The following is a 27,458-nucleotide window of genomic DNA, read 5'->3' as shown; positions in this document are numbered from 1 at the left end:
CTTCTCATGAAACTTTGTGAAACAATGAAATAAATGATTAGATTTGTGTAAATATGAGGCTTGTTTTTCCTTTTTTTGACTGGCTGGAAATTAAACTAATTTTCTTTTTTCCTGCTGCCTGTTTTCTTAACTAAATTCTGTTTGTGTCTATCTTCCTTTCTTTCCCAATTGTACTTTTCTTCACCAAGCTCACAATCCGGACATTAGAGTAAAAGGTACTGTACTCTTTTCTCGTCTTTACTTCATCGCAAGCTGTTTTTATTCTTCCATTCTTTGCTTTTCTTTGTATGTACCCTGGAGCTGCTGCTTTTTAACAGTTACTTCTTTACAGTTTTACTTTTTGATATCCAGAATTTGTTGGGATTTTCCTTTCCTCATTTTGATATTTTCTCTCTGCATCATCTTTTTGTATTATGAACCTAAATGTACTTCACAAAAGCATTCCTATGTACTTCATTTAGCTTCTTATTTTATGTTGTGCTCCTCTGTTAAATTTCTGAAAACATGAACTTAGTGTTCATTTAAAAACTCAGCTTAAGCCTCTTCAGTTAAACCATGCAACAGTACAGTTTGTTTTAGTAAAATTTGAAATCATAATTTTGTTCACAATAATGACTTGCGTTAGGTTTTGGTCAATGCATCGGTGCCCTTTTGTAAGCCAAATGTACATATTATCAAGTAGAGAAGATACAACAGTGAATCAGAGTTTAACAGTCTGAACCTCATGTTAGTTTCTCATTCATGCACGCACACACACACACACACACACACACACACACACACACACACACACACACACACACACACACACACACACACACACACACACAGTAAAGGAGTGCAGGGTACGTTACTGTGCTGCAGAGTGTGGGATTGAGCTCCTGTTCTTCTTACTGAGCCACACAGCAGAGCACAGATACTTTCAGAAATGAATAGTCATAATTAGCAAAGTCATTACAAGAGCGTGATCAGCAGGGTCATGCATAATCTGCTGAACTATAGCAGTTTTAGGAATGGAAACGATCAAAATAGTTCTTTGTTTCACTGATCACTGAAGGAATCATTTCCCATTAGCTTTTCTGAAATATTATATGGTGTAATTTATAAATTTGCATACTAAATGACTGTTTAACTTATTTTTAGTTGGCAATAAATTATAACTGCGATTGTCTGTCAAGATTGTCTTTTTCTCAATCGTTTCCTTTATTTAGATTAAGCATTTCCCAAAGTCAAGTGTGAGAGGTGCATATTTTACACACCACACACAGTAGAGAGGCTTTGAAACAGATATTTCAATTTTACTACCTGGGGAAATCATGATTTTCCGATCCAGGGGGCGTTTACTTAAGCATTTCGTGTGTTTTCTTTCTCTTCCACAGTGTTGTATAAGATAGTAAGAATAAATCACAGACAGACTGCCAAATGCATTGGTTCAGTTTGTGATTATATCTTCAGCTGAAAAATACACAATTAGTGTCAGAATGATCTTTTCATACCTGTATCCATATCCTTATCAGCTGCTGAGCAGCTCCATCTGGAGCAGAGTGTCCAGATAAAGAAGGGGGTCACTGGACCACTGGGTTTTTAATAGTGGTGACATGGTTTAAAATGCAGTAATGTCTTACTACAACATCACGTATTAACAGTGTAAATTAACAAGCCTTAATCCCATGAATAGTAATTAGTTATGCAAGTAACACCAGACAAATACTTCTTTGCTATTTTAGTGAAGTCAGGTCCTTGTGACGGCCATGTTTTTGTCTAAATCTAACACGTGTCTCTCTGTGTGTTTTCTACGTTGTAAATATTCCAGCCTTGTTACAGATTCTTTAAACATGCTGCAAGCATTTCCAAATCCTTTATGCTTCATGGCAGACTGAAATTGAAAGTTCAGAAATATTAAGATAAAGCAGCTGTCTTCCTCTGGTAGCCACAGGTTCTGTGACGCTTCGCTGTGAGAACAGTCAGTTGTGAATAACCAACTAAAGGTTGTCAACAAAGCAGCCCAAGCCTTGAATCCTTTTATCATCAGCCGTTTGTTTTTTTTGTTTTTTTCTGTTGTTGTTTTTCTTTTTCATTTCTATCATTATCACGTAACACAACATGGGCACACTCTTTATTAATCTCTTTAAGGTTCTGCTTATTTGCTCGACAAAACTGCGTGACATTCAGCAACAGCCTAAGGCTGCGCCATATATTGTGAATATGTTTGTCGTTGCATTAGCCGTGTGTGCAACATTTATATCGCCAAGGACTATTTGGAGTGCAATAATTGCTGGATGATGTATTCCAAGTGTTTTAAACTTGGACTTTACATACTGATCCAATGTTTAGCCGGTTGGACAAAGACTTGTGGCAGCAGAGCAGAAACGACATGAAATGCTAAAGGTTACAGTGAGATGGAAGCACAGATGAGAAGGAGATATCATAGTCTCAATTTTTACCAATATTATCTCAAGATTATTTAACATTTCTCAACTAGCTGATTTTCATTTAAAGACGAATGCAGCCAGTGGCATGAAGCAAACTTCCAAATGTCTGCAGCAAAGTTGATAGCAGCTACATCAGATAACATTCCACACAGGAGATGGGAATCTTTTTTTATCCGGCTTGAGTTACGTCTCTATGGCCAACTAAGGGTGTGCCCAAATTCAGGGGCTGCATCCTTCGAAGGCTGCATTTGGAGTCTGATTACATCACAGCGAGACGACTAAGGCTGTTGAAAGTTGAAGGGTTCTTCCCACTGCGGCCCACAAATATGTCCCTCTTTGCTCTGCGCTTAACTTCACAGCCAATGCTATCCCAAGATTCATTGCAGGCCGAGCTGGAGGGGTTTCTTATCATCACGATGGCAGACAAAGCGGGAGACAAGTACAGTTTTATAGTATATGTGTGTATCAAAGTCTAAATGTACCGACATTTAAAGCTTGAAGTGGGCATGGTGTTATGGAAGAAGATTATGGTATTATGGAAGAAGATTAGGGCAATTGGGGAAAAAAGAGAAATCTCATTTTAATCTCAGAATTATGTCAGAAAGTCAGAATTGTAAAAAAAATAAAGTCAGAAATCTGACAAAATAAGTCTGAATTTATTTTCAGTGGCCTGAATCCTCTCCCACGTGTCAGACTTTTGTCATTTACATTTGTTTTTGAATATAATTTTGATATAAAATAAATGTATTGAATCAATTCATTAATTCAGTTATTTAAAAAAACAAAATAAGCAAAAACAATCAGAAAAATCCTCTTTTACCAGCTCCTGTGTAGCACCGTCACGGTTGCTAGGCGACAAGACATACATAAATGTAATGGCGGAAATAAATCTGAAGACATTTTGATTTCACTGCTGCTGGTTTTCACGGGCAAAACAAATGTATTTGGACACACCCCATGTTGTGAATAAACTAGAATACCATCAGGTTCATTTGTCAGATTAGAAGAACCTTTTGAAAATATCAACCTTCAGCAATGTATTAAGCAGACCTTTCATTAAGTTTACATTTCTGACTTAAAAGAAAAAGTTTTTTTATTGGTTTGATGTAATGTTCTAATCTTAAAAGTTGTGTTTTCATTACCTACAAGTGGAAAAGCACCAGTCTGTGTGGAATTAATCTATATAAAGTGCCTCACTTAGTCAATTGAGTTACAGACTCTAATTAACTTTTCAGTAACTCTCCTGCTCGTGCTTCATTTCCACGTCAGAAAAGAGGGATTTGCTAATTGTTCTGCTGAGTAATCAGAGTAACTAAAATGAGCAACACAAGACTTTATCAAGGTGTTACTTTGTATCTTATGCATTAAAGGAACAAGCTTATCAACAGATGGTATAAAGTACTACGATTTCCAACTGATTTAGAAAAAAATACACAATTTGAAGTGTAAAAAACAATCATCACTGCATATGCTGTGATATCTTAACTTGGCCATATTGGATTTTGTGATCAGTTTCAACACCAAATTTTGATTTCTTGATGAATTCCTGAAGATTTTTTGTCCATATGGTACAAGTAGAACGGACCATTAATTCAAACTTGTGGCAAGCATACACATTTATATTCAACAAATTAGAATATACATCAGATTAAAATTTCATTTTGAAAATGACAACTTTCAACATGCTTTTCATTAAGCCCACATTTTTATTTTTAAAAGTATTTTTTCCCCCCTTGGTCTGATGTAATATTCTAATTTTAAACGTCATGTTTTTATTGGCTCCAAGTGGAAAATCATCATAATCATCAGAAATAAAGGCTTTCCAACATCCATCTGTGTGTAATTCATCTATACAATGTGATTCACTTAGCCATAAAGTTCCTGAAGTAAATGGGCTTTTCAATAATATTCTAACTTATTGAATGGGTTTGTAAACCTCTATATTCTGGTTAAGGTATTAAAGTTTTCAAGAAAAAAATATTCTTCACATGTTGGGGAAAAAACCCCCCAAAAAACATGAAGTTGTTTGTTTAAGCTACACGGCATATTTAGAAAAAGGGTTTGAGCTTTTAATGTGAAACTGAAACATTTTGTGGTTGAACCAATAGAGCGGAGTAAGAACACGTTTTATATCTGATCTCTGGATAAAGGAAGATCTGAATGAAGCTGTTTTCATACTATAGTTCTATGTTGTTCCCTTTATTTGACCCTGGCTTGTCCATCCTTTTTCCTTTGGCTCCCATTTTCATCTTTCCATTACAGAAAATATATTTGGCAGTGCTGCTTTTGTTTCGATTTTACGTTTTTTCCCTAATTTTCCTCCCTCTCTCCCTCTTGCCCTCTCCTATTCTCAGGATATAAAGGTAATTCAAGCTAAAGACTTAATAAAGGCCTCACTGTCCCAAAATACTTCACTTTCTGTTCAGTTTTGCTTCTGGTTCATTCTAATTCTTTTCAGTTTCCTGTTTATGGCTTGATTCTTTTCTTCACTCTCCATGTTTCAGTCTTTCCCTGGTTTGCAGTTTGTCTTTTTGTGTTAATATTCTCTCTCTGGACATGTTTTATTTTAATGATTTTCCGGCTCCATCATGCCTGTTTTTGTCACTGATTCTCACACGAAACACAGCTATTGATGATACTGCACACCTGAACACAGACTTAAATACAAGACCAGTACTGCACATGTGTACGTCATAAAGCAGAGCTGTGTGATTCCTGTTTTGTCTTGCTTCAACAAAGCTTGATTTCTGTGTGTTAAGTTAGCCAGCCGATGTCCCTCTGTCTTCTGTCCTGACATTCTCGTCTTGTCCTTGTTTTCCTCTCTACTCCCCCATCTTTACTTTCCGGTCTCGTTCTTTCTGTCCAGCTGGGCTTTGCTTGGGTCTGGCACTCACTTTGTGTCTTTTTTTTTCCTTCCTTTATTTGTCTATTTGCCAACCTCACTGTCTATTTTACAATAAAGGAATGCCAAATACAGGCATCAACTCTAGTCACTGGAGGCATGCAGTCCAAACCACCCTGTCCTCCCGATAATTTGTGCCTGGACTACTTGTCTACCTGTTGTGTTTTCACATGGACCAGAAAAGCGAGAGCGAATGAATCCATATTGCTAAACGAACCAGTAGCAGCTTGTTGTTGTTTTCCTCAGATTTTGGTGCATTTATGCTTTGTTTTCAAGTCTTTTTGTTTTTTTTTACCTCCAAGTGAAGCCATGAAACTTTCATTAGACAATTTGGGTTACAGCATAGTTTTTAGTTCATGTGAAACTACAACAAAAGCGCATTTCACCAAAGGCTGACTGTCTTGTCTGTTTGTCAGTCTGTTTTTTATGTGAAGGTTAATGTGCCAGTCTCCATTATTTGTCTCTGACTCTATCTCTCAGCCTGTCAGTCCTTTTAAAAGATTTATCACACTGGCTGACAGTCACCAAAAGACTTTAAACACCCAAGGTTTGAGCCAGTGTGACTTTTAAAGTTAGGTCTTTTTGCACTGAAGCTGCTGACAGCCTTATGTGTTCAAATTTACAACTTCTTGCAGGAAAGATTTTTTTACATTCTTTAATGTTGGAAAAAAGCACCTGAAAAAGCATTTATGACCAAGTCCAGACAGAACTGCTTTGGACACAAGTCCACCGACATTCATTCCAGCTCGCTCACTGATTTATACGACGATTCCACGTCCTGTCCAAGCTGGGTTCCTTTTTCACCCAGCTGAGCTTTTCCACATTTTCTTACATGACAGACTTTCAGCATATTAGAGTTAGATTTTATATGTTAGACCATACTACAAGCGGGTAACGGATGTTTTTAATTTGCAATCAACTCTCTTAAATCTAATACCCGTTAAAGATCCAATTATATGGAATCCAAATTGGTTTAAATTTCATTAGTATCAAACGTGACAAAGCAATCTTCCTGCAATGCAGTCGTACAGCATATTGTGTTCAGATCAAAGACGAATCTTCACAAATGTGGCCTCAGTAGCTGCTTTTCCATTTGTCAGTATTCCACTAATGTTGAAAATAAAACACAATTCCTCAATTGCGATGATTCCGATAAATAACACAAATAAAATCACATGTGAATAAGTTTGTTAATGCAATAAGTCATTAGAAACCATGCCATGCCATCATCCTCCAACTACTGCCTGTTGTCGTCTTCTTCATGGTTTGCTCCAGTGGCAACATCAGGTTGTTGATCATGTGACTCGTGTGATTGCAGTTTTGCTAAATAAACCAATTATGATACTGCCAAAACAAAAGAACTCATTCTAGTGACAAAACCTTTTATCAAAAAAACTGAAGTTTTTTCAAAATTGCTATGTTTCCATTAAGCTAATTTATTTTCAAACTGTCAGCTTGTGCAATTATATGTTCAATGGAAACACAGCTAGCATTTGCAGTGTGCCACAAGCCATGTAGAAGACGCATAAAGAACATGGAAGAAGGCACTCAAGTGAGATGAGACCTAATTAAAAATTTTTAGCCTGCATGCAAAATGCTATGTGAGGTAAAACACTGACACTGTGCAACACCTTAACCACAGGGAATCAAGGTGGTGGCAGCACAGTACAGTGAAGAAAAGCTGTTGCCGGCTGCAAAGCCTTTGCTCCAAGTTGATTAATTGCATCGAAAGGTGGTTCTATAAATACTGACTTCAGGCTGCTGAATACAAATGCAACTCACACAAAATGAGTTAATAAAAATGTAAAAATTTCACATCACAGTTGTGTATCGCTTTGTGTTAGTAACTTAATATTTTTAATAAAATGTGTCAAAGTGTTTGGTTAGGAAGTGGTGAAATGTGGAAAGGCCCAGTGGGCAGGAACACTTCTTCAAGTCAAGAGATTTTTGTAGCAACTTTAAAATTTGATGCATCTTAGAACAATCAGATGCTCTTTGACCTCTGTGTGCAATAAGATGTTTGATTTATTTTATTTTTTTGTTCCCACCAACAATGAGGTTCAGTTTGATATTTAGCAGCGTTTTATAATGGACTAAAAGGAAGCCCCAGTCAAACAGCTCCTTGTTTCCAGTAGACATTTACTGACCTGTGTTGGTCATCATGCTATTTCAGTGCTGTAAATAACTTTACTTTTAATGCGTTGACTAATGTTTATTGTGGTTTTCATTATTTTGTTTGTGGAGGGAAAAAAAAGCAGCAGCAGCAGCTTTCAGCACTTCAGTGCAAAACTGTCATCCTTGAAAAATATCAGTAGACTGAGTCTTGTTTCCACAAGAATTGTTCCACTGTCCGTTTGTGAGCCTGTTTTCTCCACCGACGCTGCATTTCTGAACTCCGTGTCTGTCCCCTGTGCCCAGAGGGCTGCCCAGGTCTCTGCAACAACAATGGACGATGCACTCTGGAAGCCAGCGGATGGCACTGCATTTGCCAGCCGGGATGGAGAGGGGCAGGGTGTCACGTTGCCATGGAAACCCTTTGCACCGATGGCAAGGACAACGAAGGAGGTATACCTGATGCCTGGGCACTGTGTAATTAGCGGAAGCAGATGGTTAAATACATCACCGGTGTGTAAAGCATGGATAAAGATTAAATAAAATGTTAATGATTGGTGATAAAGAACTTAATGGGCCTGCGGCTCCAGCTTTGACATAGTCTGAATCAGCATTATGGAGGAGTGTGAATGCTGTAGGAAAGAAAATATCAATTCATGGTTTTTCTGCTCCATTGAATTTATGAACCTATTTGGGTGATACTACCAGAAATAACTTAGAAAGTTATGGGTGTTTCTGTTTGAGCTCTAAGTTTGCTGGCTACTGTTGTTAAATAACTTTTTTTCCCCCTCTGCTCAGCAAGGATCTTGGCACGAATGAGCATTTTGGGATTTCTATCATGGTGTCGCAAACCAAAATTGTTTAGCGTTTTCTTCTTCTCAGGCCTTCATCAAGAACGACTCAAACATTTCCACGTTGGTATTTGGTAAAGGGCGGCTGTGGCTTCAAAAAACAGTAGTTTGAGCCACAGACGACTGAGAAGTTTTAGCGATACAGGCATGGCATACATGACGATCCGCTCTCTTGTCAACAGCATTTAAAGTTCTAACACCCACAGAGTTCTAACACTGTCAAGTTCAGTGTGTGGAATACTTTGTGATATAGATGATGTGAGTTGGAAGATGTATTTCCTGGGAGACCTGAGCCAGATTTCCTCACATCAAGCTGTTCTTTACAAAGAAATGTCTAACTGTGTCTCCTGTCAAGCTCACAAGGGGTTTATTTATAGTATAAGGATCATTACAGACATGTGCACATATTTACACTTACTTTCTCTTTGTTCCCTCTGGGTTTAAGAATCACAATCCAGCTTGTTAACCCAGGAAATCAAACCTGCACAGGGCCTGAAATCTTGTATTAAATAGGAATGTAACAATACATCCAGGTCACAAAATGATTTCTTTTATTTCACCAGGAGAATCCCATTGAGATTAAAAATCTCTTTTGCATCTTGGCAAAGACTGGAAGCAGCACAAACATGCATGACACTTACACAGCTCAATATCAATCAAAATTCAAAATCCCAATTTTTTATTCTGTTCTTACACTAAAAGTTTCAGAACTTTCAAAATGCGATAGAGTTTGTATGGAAACAATAATCTGTGCAAAATTCAGGTTTGACTACGCTTAACCATAAATTAATGCTTCATGAAAATATATCAATGTACATCAATACTGTAAATTATTCACTCTTGAAGTTAATCAGGACTAACTGAAGACATTATTTCCTTCCTAATGATTGAACTATAAGTTCGATAAAAAACACAAAGAAATCTCTGTGTATTTCTCATGACTTTTACTTATTGATTAACCGGAAATAGAAACATGCCAGCTTAAGATGGTAAAAAAATACTAACAGAGCGAGAAGCAAACACTGACTTTGCTGCTCTGAATTAAAGGGAACATTTCTAAAATTATAAATGAACTTTCTGAACCTTTTTTTTTCACTAATTAAACTTGAATGGACGTTCAGAGTTCATTAGGCTCCCAGAAACCCTGAGGGAGACGAGGTTCAGTTCAATCTTTAGAACATTTTTATAGCCACAGAACAACATAGATCCAGCTGGAACCTGCTATCAGTCAGTGACCACCAGTCCTGGAGCCCACCCTGTCCCTCCGCCTGGGGGACAAGGAACCGCTGCATACAGTTGTTTCTGGCCTCGCAGTCGGTAATCTGTCTTACAGGTGTCAGATCGGGTTTTCTGGGTCACACTGAGACAGGTTGTTAGTGTGACCAACCCAAAAGGGCAACTTGTTGCTGACCAAACAGGGTCTCAACAGCAAAACAGGGAATTAGATGACGTCTTTCTACTTCCACATGACCAATTAGCTCTAAGGACCTGTCAGGTGTGGGTGATGGATTAACCTTGACTTTCTTAAAGCAAAATGTTACATTTCACCCATCAGAAGAAAACCTATCAATTTAACTGCATCACATCAGACCTGACATTGTATTAACATAGAAATATTTGTACAATCACTGAATAAAATAGCTTCACCTAATCAAATAAGTGATGAAAGTGACACATTTGTCATTAGTACTTAAGCTAACAACGTTCTTTTCATTTTTTTTTAGCTTTTTCATAGAATACAATGAACTCTAATGAATTTTGAGGGGCACGTTTTTGCAGTCAAAGAATTGGTTTTATAAATTAAGAGCTGGGTCTAAAAATGTCCTCCCAGTAGAATTATGCAGTTTATGTTTGACAAGTTTAACTAGATTAATTGTTGAAGTCAAGATAAATATTTCAGTCTCGTTAGGAAGCTGTGAAATAATCAATTAACTGAAAGTTGAAGAAAATATCTGATGCGGATGCTAACCGTAGTGTGGCTCGTAGCTAACAGTTAGCCAGTTGCAGCGCTGTCGTAATATTACACATGACTCGTAGCATTCTTGTTCCTCTGCTTCTCTTCAACTCAGAGCGATACTTTCTTGCTTAAAATAGACTGTGCTCTTCTAATAAACACCTTGCATCCTGCTAAGAACTATGCATGCAGTTGATCTGTTTACATGCACTGAATGTTAACTGTTACACCAAAAAGCTGCAACTTCTCAGCTGCTACATGAAAAGAGAACATGTGTTGTGAATGCTGATGTGACAGTAGAGTTGAAACGCTGTCAGCTACCAGACTTCAAAAAGCCTCGTAGAGTGTTTAAATTACAGGCTATAGAGAAGGAAAGAGATCTGAATCAGCAACAGTTCTACTAGAAGCTTCAATAAAAATCTGCTTTTAGGTTTTTCTTGAGGGAGAGCTAACGCATTGAAAATAAAAAAAAAATGGCAGAGAGAGTCAAAGAAAAAGGTTGATTTAGAAATAAGGCTCTGGGCTTAAGTGTTATATCCAGCTCTGAGTTTGATGAGTGTGGTGGACTAATTAAAATATGGGCAACAAAGAGGAGCTGGAGAGAGAGAATGAAAAGTGTCAGAGCTTCTATGTGTTTGTGTGCCTCAATGTAATCTCAGTCCCTGATGCCTGTTCACCAGATGTACAGCTGTTTTTTTTATTTTTGAAGAAACTGAGACAAATAGCCACTGAGATTTTTATTACCCTGCATATCTCACCCTATCCTCCATCTGTCTCCACTCTTACTGCTCTTTCACTCCCTGCCCTTCATATATTCTTCTAATCTCCTGTCCCTCCGTTCCATTTGTGCTGCTTATTATTGGGGCGTGGAATGGCATTGCTCAGAGGCCAGTACAGAGCATTTATTTGGTCTACTATCATTTGGCTGCAATGCATTGCATTGGAGCAAAAATTACCACTTAGCTCTGAACAGATGTCTTGATTCATTTTCTTCCATCAGTTTTAATTCGATCCAAAAAGGATGTACACTCACTGGCCACTTTATCAAGTCCTTATTCAGTTTCGTATTAAAACAAACCAGCCAAGGATACGATTGTAGCTCAGTGGATATAAGCCTTTACATGGGCTTGCTGTTTGGGTTTTCAGTAGGTGAAATAAAGGAAATTGAAGTGACACTGTACAAGTGTTGATACTAGATAGGTTTGAGTATTTCAGAAGCTGCTGATCTAGTTGAATTTCCATGCAAAGTGAAGAGAGGAGCTTTTGTGCGCCCAGACATGCCGGTGAGTCTAAGCTGTAACATTCAGATGGTATGATCAGAATTGTGCAGGAACAGCACAAAGTTTGCATCCAATCTGTCTTGTATCTAATGGAATACTCTAGATCCTTGAGCACTGTTTAAAAACAACTACAATAAGTATCATTGCTAACAATGTCAATGCTTTTATAAACTATGTGTCCGTCTGTTGATGGTTGCAACCAGCAGGATAATACACCATTCCACAAAAATCAAATCATCTCAAGTTTGCTTCCTGAACATCACGATGAATCTGCTGCATTGAAATGACCTGGACAGTAGGCACGTCTAAATACAATATATCATCATATTTTGGTGGAACTAGATGTGCAGCGAATAAATCTTCTGGAATTACATGATACCAGGGGTGGGCATTCATCATTTATCATTTATTGTGATAAGTTTCATGTCATGATAGCTATTGTTACCACGATACATTCTAATTAATGATGTTTAAACCCCCCAGAACTGCCTGTATTGTTGAGCTTTAAGATTAGCACCACTCATTTCGTGTCAGTTTTGTTGATGAAAGGCTTTGCTGGTGGGTTTCAGATGGATTGGCTGACTGTATGGACCCAGACTGCTGTCTTCAGCCCTCTTGTCAAAACCAGTTATACTGCAAAGGGTCTCCAGACCCTGCTGAAGTGCTCAGCCAGTCTCCCTCCTCAATGGCACCCCAGCAGGTAGGGAACAGCATGCAATCATTTGGAAAACTTTGACTTGTCTTCCCACAGTGACAATCACTGCCAATTACATTATTTGTTTATAACTCTTGTCTTTCTCAGGTGGCCAGATCTTTCTATCAACGCATTCACTTCCTGGTTGGCCCTGAATCTACTCATGTCATCACTGGAGAGTCTCCATTCAATAAAAGGTAATTGTCTGTTTGTAATCCGTGAGCTTTGTGTGTATTTTTGTTGTTAGTTAAGTTTTGGCAATACAAATTAGTAAAAATATCATTTTAAAGTCTGTTTGCCCAGCATGTTTGTGCAGCGCTCACTTCCCAACCAGCTTGTTACAGTTTTCATGCCTCTCCTGTTAGTGAGAGTAAGGTACTCTCTCTAAGTCTTACAATCCAAAGATCTTCATGTTTGGTGAACTGATTATTTTATTTGTCTGTTGGTCTGGGCCCACACATTGTTTTTGTTCTTGCATCTTATCCATGGTAGTTGAAGCCAAATTGCTTTCCAAAGCCAACCAGGATGGGCTTTTCAAACGAGGGAAGAAAAGAAAGGGACCGCAAGAGGAACAGAAATGATCAAGGAGAAAACTATGAAAAAAATAGGTTTAAGCTGAAATCGGTCACATCTGAAGCAAACAAATAGCTCTGATTAGCATGGTACCTGGTAGTGGGTAAGATATGCAGAGTTAACATTTTGTCCTTAAAACCGATGTGCTTGAAGCAGAAAAAATCTGGTGGATTAAGGATTTGAGCGAATTTAACAAGGACCAAATGATGGAAGGACAATTGCAGTGGTCAAGAGGTTAAAGCTGGTTCTGGTGGAAAAGTGACAGATCAGAAAGTTGCTCACAGTTTGCTGTGTGTGGAGCCACATAGGAACCGACTTGGTGCGGTAGTTATGCTGACCCCTGGACCACGGAGCAATTAAAAGAGTTGGCCTGGTCTGATAAATCCCATTTTCTTTAACATCACATGGATGTGTGTGTGGGTGTGCATGCGTGTACTTGCGTGTGCGTGTGTGTGTGTGTGTGTGTGTGTGTGGGTGTGTCAATGACATGAACAAAATATGGCAGCTGAATGGGCTACAGTATACGCAGAAGCAAAGTCACTACAGGCAATGCAATCCTTTGGGAAATGTCCTGCTGAGAAACCTCGTCTCCTTTACACATAGACTTTACTTTTTACGTTCATTACTGCTACAGACCATGCTCACCTTTCATGGAAACAGTACTTCCTGATGACTGCAGGCTCTTTCTGCACAATAATACACTGTGTCACAAAACAAAACCGAGTTTGTTGTTGACCTGGCCTTCCCAGATCAACATCCCCACACCAGTTAAATCCAGCATTGGTGGGATTTGCAGGACAAACAAGTATGATCTATGGGGCCACCTTCCAGGACTTAAAGGATCTGCTGCTGCCATCTTGGTGCCAGATAACACAGCAAATCTTCAGGAGTCTGGATGACTCCATATCTCAACAGGTCAGGGACCACACAGGAGGTTTGAATGTAATGCTTGATGGCTTATTTGATTTTTGTTTAAATCAAATGTAAATAAACAGTTTTTTTTATTTCCCTCATTGTCCTTGTTGTCAATTTCTCATGGCAATCAGCTTTTGTGGTGGAAAGAGTCAGTTTAATGAAGAAATATGACAACGCCAAAGCCTAAGGTCTGCAGACTTTTTCTGCTCACATCTGCCACAAAGATGGCATTCATGTGATGGGAGGGAAGGAGAAAGTGGCTGTCTGTAAAACACATTGAGTCAAAGTCGCGCTGCTTACGAGGAAGAAACATAATGGCATTCTTATGCAGCCAGCTTGTGTGAATGTTTCATAAAAGGAGAGAGCCATGAACTCTGTAATAAAGTTGTCCAATATTTCTATAATGAATGGGCTCACAACCTTGTAATAAAAAGGATTTATTGTACATGTGTTTGGTTGCGTGTATGTGTGTGTACGCGTGTTCTTGTTTAGCTGTTCTATTTAGGACCATTTCTGGCATATTTGCCAACCTTCTGGAGACCAATGGGCCTTATGGGGACCAAAGCCCGGTTCTAATATGACGAACAACCTTGTCTGGGGTTAGAGGTTAGATTTGGAGGTATGGTGTGAATTAGACTTCGGTTAAGGTTAGGAATAGATTAGCAATAGTTGGGCATAAATGCAGTTACTGAAATGAAGGAAAGTCATTACATTCAAACTTGTGTGTGTAAGGTTTCTGACATAATTCCTAATATTGTCAGGAAGTGCTATCCTACTCCATAGGAAACACTGGTCCTTAACACACAGAAGTTCATAGTTAAGACATGGATGGTAGTTGAGGACTGGTTGATGTTAAAACCATTTGTTTATAGATCGGATTACATCGTACATAGACATCGACTGCAGAGGCAACGTCCAAAATGAGGGAATCGGTGAGACGGCAAGAGAAAAAGAGAGGCTGTTGAAACCTGTTGCTAAAATTCATGCTGGCTGATCCAATCACAAGCAGACAGCTCTAAGTACAGGTGTGAACGAATGCAGGGAGGAATGAGGATTCACTCAAACCCCGTTCAGACCTACCATTACCAGGCATCTGGCTGTTTCAATTACAACTGGAACGCTTCAAGTGTAGGACAGTTCACACCTACCACTGAAATTCCTTCTGAATGATCAGATTTACGTCCAGACAAACATGCAGCTGGGTCACACGGCCAGCTGCCAGAAAAGCAACGTGAAATAACCTCAGTAGTTCTCTTCAAATCTGTTTCCATGAAATCACAAATATATCCAATTACCTGAACTGTATCAGTCGCTTGATTCATTTGAGGTCATGTTTGTAGACTTATTTACACAAAATCCAATAAGACAGATTATGTTACTGAACAGACAGGATCAGAGAGAAATGAAGCAGAATAAAATGATTTGTGACTTCAAAGGGCTTGGTGGTCGTGCAAAGACACTGCAGATTTCTACCCTGTAAACATCAGCTGCAAGAACATTTTGATGTTGAATATAAAACATAGTATAACATTGTAATTACAAACTACACTTGATACACACATGGGAAAAAAATCTAAGTAAGGTGATTCAAAGTGAAGGCAAGGTAAACTATTATGATGTAATATCATATAATATTCACCTTACACAATGTATCCCAACATATGCAATATACAAAACTGGGGTGCCTCACAAACAACAAAATTTGCTTCTGTTTTCAGTGTTAATCTCATGTAAGGAAATGCCAACATGTGTAGCAAATATGAAAGTGTGACGGCAACTTTAAACTTTGTGTAGGAGTCAAATCAAGTTTTAAAGCTTTAAAAAGTCACTTTTGACAATAACTAATTTTTCTTTTGTTTTTCAGCATTTAAAAGTGAATGTTCTGTACACATCCACCTTTTAATGTTTGTTTCTACAAGTAGGATTTGATGTAAAAATTAAGACAATGTTCAGAATGAATGCTAAGTAGCTGTATTTGTACTTCTTGTTGGCTTCATGTACCGTAGTTTTTGGACCGCTTTGAATCCGGTTTATAACCCGGTGCTGCTTTTCTGTGGATTTTTATTCAACCACCAGGAGGCGCTTTAGCAGGAAGTGAATCATCAGAAGTCTAAATTGGAAATCAAAGAAGAAAATGTTCGTTTACAACAAGCACATGCTAGCATCGGTCACGACTGAGAAATTTCTTCAAACTCATACTCCCTCTTCATTGAAACAACATGAAGAAGTTCATATGATGCAGATTTTAAGGCGAAGGCTAAAGATCTGGCAGTACCGGGGAGAAATGGAGCCGCTGTAAGCTCTGCATGAACGAATCCATGGTTCGGCTGCGTCCTTAACAGCAAATTTACAAACCGAGAGTGGCGGAGATACCAGCGGCATATAGCCCGGTGCGGCTTATATAAAACGTTTCCAGTTAAAATAAATAAATAAATAAAAACTTCGTAGATGCGGCTTATAGTAAAGTGCGCTCCATAGTCCGGGAAATACAGTAGAGATTCTGCAAAGCATGAGGGAGTGTTTGTCTTGTGCTTTTGTTCAGGGTAAGTATTTCAGATGAGATGATGGAGGTAAAACATCTCGAGTTCTTCTTTGATTGAATAGCGGGACCTTAAAATAGCTACCAAACCCACAGACTTGTGCCAGACTGCTCAGGGGAAATGAGGCATTAGTTGGGTCTTGTTGGAAAAATAATAACATTTCAGCACTGCTATGAATAATTAAATAATTTCAAGGCCAAAACCTCTGAATCATGAATTATAAGTACAGACACAATTATATGCTGAATGTCCCTCATATTCAGACATCAAAAAAAATATTGATAATGGGTTCTGATGAGCCTTGTTTGTCAGATTAAATGCAACTTTACAAAAAAACAAAACAACCTTTGAGCAGGTATTAAATATACTTTAACTCAATCCCATATTTTCTTGGTTTGATATATTCTTCTCTTAAATTTGAATTTGAATAAGGTGTAAATTGTATGTGTGTATTTAGTCTATCTTGTGTTTTATTTTGGGAAACAAATGTATTTTTCAAGTCATGTTGGTTTTCTACACTTGATGTTTCTGTTTGCTTTACAAATAAAAATCAAACCGTTTTTGTCGGTTTTTGTGAGTGACCGTATCTTTTATTAAAAACCTCTGTCCTGTGTGTGTCTCTCCAGCTTGGTGTCGATAATCCGAGGCCAGGTGCTGACTTCTGATGGGACTCCTCTGATTGGAGTCAACGTGACATTTGTCCACTACCCTGACCATGGATACACTATAACGCGCAAGGATGGCATGTATGTATCTCTCTCTCAGATCAGCATTGTAGATGTAATATTCAGCTATCCAGTTTGAATTCATCTTCAAAATATTTAATTTGAGTGCCAAAATTCTTTGAAAGTTCTACCTAGCAACTTGAATAATGTACAATGTAATTTTCTAATCTGTTGCAGAGTGAAAAGTGACATATTAATTACAATTTGGTGTTTTTGAAAATTACAGTGATCAGTTCCTGATTTCTGCCTTTCACTGTAGCTTCTGCTTGTTTCAAATAGCGTTAAGCATTTGCTAGACTTGTAGCCTCCTGTTGTTCTAAAATACTCTGCATATTTGGAGCAGTAATTGTGTCCCTTCTTCTCATTGTAACATTTAGGAATGCAGGAACTATACACTTTTTTTGCATAAGTACACATCATTTCTTTCCAGTGCGAGTGAGCAGAAATAGGGAATAAAGTCAGTGACTTTGATTCCTTCTGACTGATTGACACGAGAACGATGATTTCAGACTCGACTTAAACTCTCTAAACAATCCAGACTAAACTCAGACTGGCATCATGTTCCAGGGTTTGAGTCTCTTAAAACAATATTAAAGGCGAAGGTAAAGTTATCAGGGTTGATGCCTTGATTAATGATTAAAGCTGTTCTCTCTGACCCCTAAATTAGGCTATAAGGTAATTATTTTAATTCTGCCTTACAACAAGTCTGTGTACACTAAATGGCACGCATCAGATAATTGTTGAGTACTGACTGAATGAGACCTGACTTGGGTAAAAAAGCTTGTAAATGTCTCAGCAGGAGAACAAAGGATCAATAAATCAACTTTGAAAGCACAGGATTAAAGATTTTTTAAATGGAACTGATGGTTTATAATGAGCTTCTATGATTTTCTGTTTTGTCGAGATGAGATTTAAAATTGTGGGAAATGCTGTCTTTGTATGGTGCCACTCATTAAACTGGATGTGACACTGCAAGCCACCAATGCAAAGTGAATGAACAGGAAAATAAATTGTTAGTTTCACATATATTCAGAAAACGTTTTAGATTCCTTTTAAAAAACCTAGACTGCTCATTTATGCAGAAAATCCTACTAGTTTATTCGAAAACTGTCCTTTTTGTTGATGATTTAAGCCAAAAGTGAGCAGCTACTGCTTATTGTCAGAGGAAAACTGCTTCTATGAAACATGTTCAGTGTGGAACATGAAAGGAGCCAGCGCCGGAGCTGGATGTGTCTAACTGTGTGAGATAATGTCGTTTTGTCACCCCTTTGTAAACACCATTATGCAAATTTAGCCAAGAATTATTCTGACCAGCTGTTTTCTTATACTTATGATGAGACTGCTTAAATGCTGTTGAGTGCTAGTTAATAAACACACACCTGCCAACACTTCTGAAGCCGCTTTTCTCCCATGATATTTCCCAAGCTGTGCAGAGACATAATTGTAATTTCTACAAACACCCTCTTTGAAAACATTTATTTTAGAAACACTGCTTAAAATTTCAACCCATCTGTCACTGTAACTGAGTTGCCCACAACTCGATTCAAGAGGCATATTTACATCTGCTCACAATGCACGGTGTTGGCTGACCAATTGCATTCTAAATGATTCCCCTCGCTATGTTGCTGCTGTTGCTTGGATCACTTCAGCACAGTTGGCTGAGAGGATACAATCAAGTGTGACTCTTGAAAGCCTAGCAGAACAAAAACAGTGTGTCGAGCCATATGTGCTTCTCATCAAATGTGTCAAACAGTTGACAGTCCGACTCTCGAATCTACACTTTGGCTGCGTTCATTTGTTTTGTTTATAATGTCTGGAGCTAAAAGCAGCTCAGAAGTTTCAGATCTTGTCTCTGTCTTCACATGGGAAACCCTGGCAGGACGATGAACGCTGCAAAACTACTTCCAGAATTTGCTTTCACACTGGCAGCTAGTCGGAACGTCGTTGTTCATACGCAGCTTTCTGTTTACTTGATTCTTCCATCCATCCATTTTCTTTACACCCTTGTCCTTCAGTGGGGTTGGAGGGGTTGCTGGTGCCCATCTCCAGCTAACGTTCCGGGCGAGAGGGAGGGTTCACCCTGGACAGTTCGCCAGTCTGTTGCAGGGCAACACAGAGACAGACAGGACAAACAATCATGCACACACACACACACACACACCTGCTACAAATTGGACAAATTGGAGAGGCCAATTAACCTGACAGTCATGTTTTTGGACTGTGGGAGGAAACCGGAGTACCCGGAGAAAACCCACGCATGCACAGGGAGAACATGCAAACTCCATGCAGAAAGACCGGGGCCGGGAATCGAACCCAGAACCTTCTTGCTGCAAGGCAACAGCTCTACCAACTGCTCCACTGTGCAACCCCTGACTTGATTCTTGTTAAAACAATTAAATGGGAAAATTCTACAATGCATTTATACACAGTTTTAGAACTTGGTAATTTTCTTTGCACAATTTTACATAAGACTCTAGATTCTAGGGAGGGTTTTATGTTATAGAGCAACCATTTAAGAGATCAACCACTTAATCTAGCTAACTATAGATCAACACACTCGTATACTAACCAGTAGATCAAACAACCTTCAAATGAACCAAGTTAGCAATCAGACATCAATTAACCTACCAACACACTTGACAACCAGTCAATCTACCAACCAACCAATAGAGAGATCAACCCACCTGTCAATGAACCAATAGTTCAGCCATCATACCATCCAACCAACTAATGACTTAATAGACCAATCAATTAACTAATTAAATGAATAACCATCCAAAAAGCAGATCAACCAATTATCAGCATATCTGTCAGTGTTAAATTATGTAAATAATTCTTAAAATAACTTCGGACTGTTTTCGGAGCTCTTTTAAACTGATCTATCTGGTTGTTTGGTGTTGGTGTGTTCACAGGTTCGACCTCCTGGCCAATGGAGGGGCATCACTGACCCTCAGTTTTGAGCGTGCTCCATTTATCACTCAGTACAGAACCGTGTGGGTGCCGTGGAACGTCTTCTATGTGATGGACACTCTGGTGATGAAGAAGGTACATTTAGACACATATTTCTAGATAGATGATACGTTTCCTTAAAAACATAATGTGGTAATTTACCACATCGGCCACTTAGTCAAAGGTTTATGAGCTTTTTTGAGTTTTTAGTTCTTTCCTGTGACTGGAAACATACCGACTTACGATGCTATTAAAGGAAGATACGTGTGCATAATTCATTTACTGGCACTGATTTATGAAATGAATTCATGTTTACAAGCAGAACACAGTTAATCAATCCATGTTTGTTTATTCCAGGAGGAAAATGACATTCCAAGCTGTGACCTGAGTGGCTTCATCAGACCCAGTCCAGTGATCGTTGCCTCACCCCTCTCTACATTTTTCAGAGGATCACATGACGATGGCCCCATTATACCTGAAACCCAGGTACGGTAAATCTATTTGAAGGTTGCTGGCCAGATATTCCGTCCAGTTTTCACCTGGAACAACTGGGTTAAGAACTGGATGTGAATAACGGTGAGAAATACGAGAAAATTTGATTGCGAAAGATTGGATGTGATGAGGATTTGCCAAAGTCAAAGATTTGTGCTGACAATGAGTTGCTCATGGTGATGAATTTGTGCAGGACGGTGTTCATACTAATACTCCTATTGTAGATAAATAATGCACTTTACAACATGGGTTTGTTGTAATGTGTGTTTTAGACTAGAGTCAGGTGATACAGATTGTACTGCAGCTATTAATTATGTATGTTATAAATGTTAATTTTGCTTGACCAAATTCTGCACTCTTAATGAAAATTTGTGCAGAAATTAAATTTTTTTTTACCTCAATGCTGCAGTAAAAAAACCCGAATCAATATTTATCAATATTGACGGATATTGTTATCGACTGATATAAAACACTTATATTGTGATACATTTTTCAGTTTAAACAGAAATTGAATCTGCACTGCACTGGCAAAACATCATTCAAGCTGTATTGGTGACTTAAAGGGGGAATTATGCAAAATCCATTCTTTCAACATTTTCATAACAACTGGAGGTATCATAGTTATTCATTACTACAACTATGTTCTTCACAGTTACTAAATATAGCACACAGTTGCACTATAAAATGGCTCTAGTGCCTGGAAAATACATAATACCCTCCATTTGTGAAGCTGTTATGAGCTAAAAATCTGTTGTATTTAATGTTATTGGAATGAAAATAAATGTCCTCACTCATTCTGCCATGCAATAATCTGTTTTTATTGCAGAGTGCAGCTTTGTTCTACATATTGATTGTCATTTTAATGTTTATGGCTTTTGAAATAGCTGTTGCATGCGTTCTGCGGCAATGACCATGCACTAAATTATTCTCAATTCTGCTAACATCCTCCTAAAGAAGAGTATTATGGACAAACATGCATACACAGCTAAATATAGTCCTTTCACTTTGAACAACTCCTGACCACAAATGAGAGTGTGAGCATCTGTGTGTGTTAGAAAAGAAGAAAAGAGAAGTTTTCACTTGTGTGGCTTCAGGATGAATTGGGTCTACTGAAAACAGTGAAGAGCGATTGTGTGTGTGTGTTTTAGATTTGGGCTTTTGGTCGTCACATTGCATTAACCAGTCTCCTGTGGAAGTGAAACAGACGACAGTAGTTTAGAGTTTTACAGCCCTAACCAGTGCTCCATGGTTACTTTTTATTTGCCTTGTGTCTTTAATTCTCTTGTAATACTGCAAAAAAAGAGAAAGTGTGTGACTCAAGTAAGTACGTATGTGTGTGTGTCGGGGAGGGTAGCTGAAAGGCGAGCCAACCAGTAGTGGCCTGATAAATTTTGGCGAGTTGGCTTCATCAGATAGAAGGGCGATCTTAAAGGGGACATAATGGATATGTAATGAACACTTAATGTTCAAATAATGAAAAGCCAATCGTGCTGAAAAACAGTGTAACGCCAGAATGGTCCAAGAAAGAGGAATGAGTCCCCGAGGATCCTTTTTTTGAATAATCTTTTTCTTAATAGTCTTCCTCTTTAACAAACGTTTTCTTTCTCTGGTCTCTCTCACTGTTCTCCAATTAAAACTGTGGATATTTTAGTAATTAGTAAAACAACATGATTGCACCGCAATCATTTCCACACACAAACTTTGAGTCTTGGCACATTTTTCCCTATGCATGTGTGGGTTGGGGTACCGCTGCTTTCCTCAGACACTCCAAATTACACCCATCCATTCATCCATCCTTCCATCTTTCTATCCATTCAGTTTAGAGATTTGACCGTATGATGATGCCACAGGGCCCATTTCTGGAGAGAACCCACACATATATGGAGAACATTCAAACTCCATGTGGAAATCCAGGAGCTTCTTACTGCGATGCAACAGTGCTAACAAGTGTGACGTTGTGCAGCCCAATTAGCATGCATGTTAGGTTAATTAGTGACGAAATTGACTTTGGGAGTGAGTTAAATGTTGTGGAACAAACACTGTTGAATATTCTCTCTTGTAACAGGCTTACATCGTTATTTATTATTCAGTTGTCATTTAAAAAAAAAAAAAGTCCTGCCAACATGTTCAGGTCTGTCATTGTTAATGCTGTGTGTCAGTTACATATTAATGGTTCACAGCTGATGAGTCATTCTTTGCCTCAAGCGAAGGAGTTCAAGCATCTTTTTGTCTTGTTCACAACTTATGGTAAGATGGGACAGGAGATGCCCAGGCAGATGTTCCGACTCTCAGCTACGGTCACGACTCGACGTTTCTCATCTCAGAGCTCCAGGAAGGAACTTCATCTCCTGAGGGGGAACCCGGAGTAGAGTGGCTGCAGCTTCACATCGAAATGAGAAAAAGTTTGAGTAGTGAAATGAAATAATTGTGAGCTTTGATTGTTTTTGTGTTGTTTTTCTGGCAGGTTCTCCAAGAAGAAACGTCAATACCAGGCAGTGATCTGAACCTGGTCTACCTCAGCTCCAGAGCTGCTGGATATAAACCAGTCCTCAAAGTTTCCATGACACAATCATCAATTCCTTTCAACCTGATGAAGGTGAGTTCTTTCAGTTATCTAAAATACACTGCTCAAAAAAATAAAGGGAACACTTAAACAACACAATATAACTCCAAATCAAACTTCTGTGAAATCAAACTGTCCACTTAGGAAGCAACACTGATTGACAACGGGGACCCTCGTCGGGTCAATCAGTGTTGCTTCCTAAGTGGACAGTTTGATTTCACAGAAGTTTGATTTACTTGGAGTTATATTGTGTTGTTTAAGTGTTCCCTTTATTTTTTTGAGCAGTATAATTAGAATCTGCAGAATCTGTACCAACAACATCGAGGTCAGCTTTGTCACGCAGAGTAAATGTGAGGTTAACTTCAGTGACCTTTGTGTCATTCTTCTCTTGATGCAGGTTCACCTGATGGTGGCGGTAGTGGGTCGTCTCTTCCAGAAATGGTTCCCAGCCCAACCAAATCTATCCTACACTTTTATCTGGGATAAGACAGACGCCTACGGCCAGCGAGTCTTCGGACTGTCAGAAGCAGTCGGTGAGCAACAAATACAATGTCTAACTACTGCGTTCTTCAGATACTTTGCAAATTATTTTTCTACTACTTAACTCTTGGTTACACTATCTTTGAAAAACTGTTTCTTATCTAAAACAAACTTCTGCAATGACTACTTGCTAAGTTGAGATGCCAAATACAGTTTTACTGTGACAGCTCTCATATCTCCTCTGTTCTTAATATCAATAAATAATGACTTCATGCAGCAGTGAGGCTACAAAAAATTATTTAAATGCATTTTTTTTTATCTAATCGTGTTAAAGTTCTTAAATCAATATCAGAGTTGTCTTTTTTTTTTTTACCACCAGCTGGTTAACCAGAACCAAAGGTTGGAAGTCAAGCACACAGTTCTGACCAGTGCTGCTTTAGTCCAGATGATTTTTAGGCGTTTAAACCAACATAATGGTTGTTCTTGCCATTTTGAGGGTACAATATGTAGCAAAACTGTAAACTCTTTGATGCTTAATATTGACATTTTTCCAATCCCACATTGTAAAAGTCTGTGCACAGTTCATTATGCAATCAAAATAATTTATTTACACATTCTACTTTATTCACTAGTCTTACCTCTGTTAAATATTGTGAGTGCATGAATAAGGAGCAAAACTGCAGCAAAGTTCCACTAACTTTCTCCTGCATTACAGAAAAACTCCAATCCTGGCTAACTTAATTCAGATACAAAATATTTTCCAAACACATTCATCGAGTTTTTCTAATTATATGCCATGTTAATCTTCAACGACTCTAAACGTGCGATCTGTTTATGGCCTAACCTTTTGTAAATTAGCTTAAGAGCCGTTTCCAGACCTGCCAGTGGTGACCTGAAAATCAGACTGGAAGCGGTCATAATCGTCCACATACATAACATATCAGCGTCAGAGCATTCCTCCTCAACTCATTTTAGCCTTTCAGATTTATTTTATTTTGTCTTAAAAGGCTAATCTTAAAACAAAATCTCTCACAGTAGGAAATGCCAGTGACGTGCATATCACCTATTGTATAAACGTCAAAATCCGCTGCATTCTTTCATAGTAGTTAATAAACACAGGATTCATGGGAGAGTGAAGGTGCCATCAGGATAAAAAAAAACCTCTGCTGCCTTTGACTAAAACCTTAGCTTTCACTGAGACATCAAAGCAGGACGGAAACGCATCAGACAAAACGTGTTGTGCACTTATTACTGGTAATTGATTCTGCACATGTCAGACTCATCTTGAAAGAGACTTCTGCTTCTGTGAATGACCTCAAACTGTATGTTGCTGTGGGTGTAGGCACTACTTCTTACAATGGGAAAGGATATTATCAGGCTCTGTTAGCAGCAGCAGCAGCTGCTGCTTCAAATGCAGTTATCTGAACTGTAAATTTGATGAAAAACAGAAGTACTGAAAAGATAAAACGGCATCAAAAAAGGGCTTGTTGTTGTACACAAGAAACACAAAAAGAAACACATTATGCACTGTAATAAACATATAAATAATATTCAGAACAGTTGACGATACAGTAATAGTAATATAATGATAAATGAATGAGATAAAGACAAACCCTTCAAGATTTTCTGATTGCTTTGACTTGAAATTTTTATTGAGTTTGCAAAAATGTACCCTAAGCAAGCAAAAAGTACAATAGAATTACCAAATATCACCAAATATAAGTGTTGTTTATCATTACCTAAATGCTTATTTTGTTTTTCAAGGGAAAGAAATACATCAGGATACAAATTAATGAACCAGCAGTCAGTTTTATAGCTTGAATTTGTATCATGCAATAGAAAATATCAAATATGAATTCATCCATTTATCCATCCATCTGTTCAGAGGTTAGTAATTTATAATCATATTTTTATTCTACAGAAGGAAAATGAGAAAGCAAAATGTTAGACATGAACCCAGTTAAAGATAAATGATTTTAAAATAAAATTTCTATTAGATACAAATAAAATTATTGAGCAATTTACATGGTTTTACATTTTGTCGTAATTTTCACCATGTTATTTTTGCAATTGTTATTTACATTCAGTTTAACATGTTCATCTGCCTGACATGTTACCATGGGTCACATTATGCATAACGTTTCATGCTTTCATGATAATAACAATGCCAAAAACATGCAAATGAGTTTCATTTATGAATCCCAGAAAGCTGGAGAATACCTTCACTTTATTTTCTAATTAGGTGTGTGTGTGTGTGTGTGTGTGTGTGTGTGTGTGTGTGTGTGTGTGTGTGTGTGTGTGTGTGTGTGTGTGTGTGTGTGTCGGGGTTCACAGTATGAGCTTGTCAGCTTGCATATATTAGAGTAAAAAAGGACGCTGGAGCTAAAGTGTCAGTAGGCTGAAGAGCTGTAACTTTGTCGTTAATTTTTTTGCTGATTTTTTTCCTAATTGTTTGGATTTGGATTACGCGTCATCACACACCTGGCCTTCTTCGTGTGTCCAACAGTGTCGGTGGGGTTTGAGTACGAGTCATGTCTGGACCTCATCCTGTGGGAGAAGCGGACGGCCATTTTGCAGGGCTATGAGATGGATGCTTCCAACATGGGAGGATGGATGCTCGACAAACATCACATTCTGGACGTGCAAAACGGTACGAGTCATGACCAAACTCCAAATGTCCCTGAGTGGACGCTTCTGTGCATATTTTATCAAGTTAGGCCTCCACACCAAGATCAACAGCAAACATTTCTTTTCTGATTTATCTGGATCATTGCCTGCTGAAGTTGTTAAGTGCAGCACATACAGCAGTATGCATAAGATTAGAGTAAGCAAGTCCTGAAAATATTTTCCCCTGGAGTGTCTTTTTGTTTCTCCACTCCATTACCTGGTTAATTGTATGTTAAGGAGTGAGAGGTCATAGCTAATAGCAGGGTAAAAGTATGTTCATTCAGGCAGTTGCTAGAGTGATTGTTTTCATGCAGACTTTGGTTGATGGAGCATCGCAAACATTGCGCATGTGTGTGTGCATCTGTGTGCGTGCGTGTATGTGTGTGTGTGTTCCTTTTGGGGTTTCCTTGATTTGTTCCAGTTGACCAAAGGTATTTTAGGAGCCTTTTATCTCCCTCCTTTTTCTCTTCTGAGACTCGCTCCCATTCACACACACACACGCACACACAGATCTTCTGCTCAGTCTTACATCTGTCACTCTGCGATTCCTGCCTAGTCTCGTCTCCGAAAACTCTTGGCTTTGTCTCATAATGTGTTATCGCGCTGCCTCCTTTACTATGTCTTCAGCTGTGTTTCTATTTATATCGACAGTTTTAAAAAGTTGCTCTGATGCTTTTTTATGGGAGAAACCAGCATATTTATTGCAGTTCTTATAAAAAAATAAAACAAAAAATAAACACAAGACTGCACACGCATGGATGGAAGAGATTTAGAGCTGGATTAATAAAACTCCAAATAAAAGATAACCAAGTTCTCTGTTCAAAGCGTAATTAGAAAAAGAAAAGATTCAGAGAACGCCTCAACTTTCATTTTTCTGGATTTAGGCTCAGGGTTTTGTTTATTTCTTTCATACTAGTCAATCATTGCTTAAACATTAGGTGCATCATTTAAAGAATGGACAAGTTTACTCGAAAAAACATTGTATTTAGTAAAGAAATAATACCAGTATACCAAACAGAAGTCAACAATAAAAAGCATTCGTGAAAAACTAAATGCACCTCAACAACCTGAGATATAAAATCCACACACATTATTATTTAAAAACGGCATACTCTCTTTTTACCATGAGTGTTTAACATCTGCTGCCTCTAAATTTACAATTTACTGATGTAAACATTTGAATTAAAGTTGCCTTCTGTCCTGTCGTTGCTTAAAGACACTTGATTACAGCTCACCAACAGATGCTGAGAGGCCATTTGTAGCTGAAGGTAAAGGTTACGTTGGTTAGCTGGTGGCGCATCTGAAGATGTTACTGTCTGGGTGACTAAA

General features: G+C 38.3%; 1 protein-coding gene across 16 annotated transcripts in view; it reads left to right on the top strand.

Annotated features, from left to right (window-relative positions):
* The window catches only part of tenm3 (teneurin transmembrane protein 3), a 588,369-nt gene that overhangs the window by 503,116 nt on the left and 57,795 nt on the right, over positions 1 to 27,458 (top strand). For 12 of the 16 annotated variants that reach the window (XM_081610716.1, XM_081610715.1, XM_081610730.1 and 9 more), the window contains 10 exons: positions 189 to 215; positions 7,753 to 7,899; positions 12,101 to 12,231; positions 12,334 to 12,422; positions 16,880 to 16,999; positions 19,891 to 20,023; positions 20,285 to 20,413; positions 22,884 to 23,015; positions 23,380 to 23,515; positions 25,969 to 26,112. In XM_081610716.1, coding sequence (XP_081466842.1) covers positions 189 to 215; positions 7,753 to 7,899; positions 12,101 to 12,231; positions 12,334 to 12,422; positions 16,880 to 16,999; positions 19,891 to 20,023; positions 20,285 to 20,413; positions 22,884 to 23,015; positions 23,380 to 23,515; positions 25,969 to 26,112 — 1,188 coding nt within the window. The remainder of the gene's footprint in view (positions 1 to 188; positions 216 to 7,752; positions 7,900 to 12,100; positions 12,232 to 12,333; positions 12,423 to 16,879; positions 17,000 to 19,890; positions 20,024 to 20,284; positions 20,414 to 22,883; positions 23,016 to 23,379; positions 23,516 to 25,968; positions 26,113 to 27,458) is intronic. The other 4 variants (XM_081610747.1, XM_081610744.1, XM_081610739.1 and 1 more) reach the window with 1 other exon arrangement.

This window comes from Poecilia reticulata, chromosome 1, assembly GCF_904066995.2.
Source record: "Poecilia reticulata chromosome 1, P_reticulata-male-v2, whole genome shotgun sequence".
In the NCBI taxonomy this organism is placed as follows: domain Eukaryota; kingdom Metazoa; phylum Chordata; class Actinopteri; order Cyprinodontiformes; family Poeciliidae; genus Poecilia; species Poecilia reticulata.
This window is presented reverse-complemented; position numbering and strand designations above follow the sequence as displayed.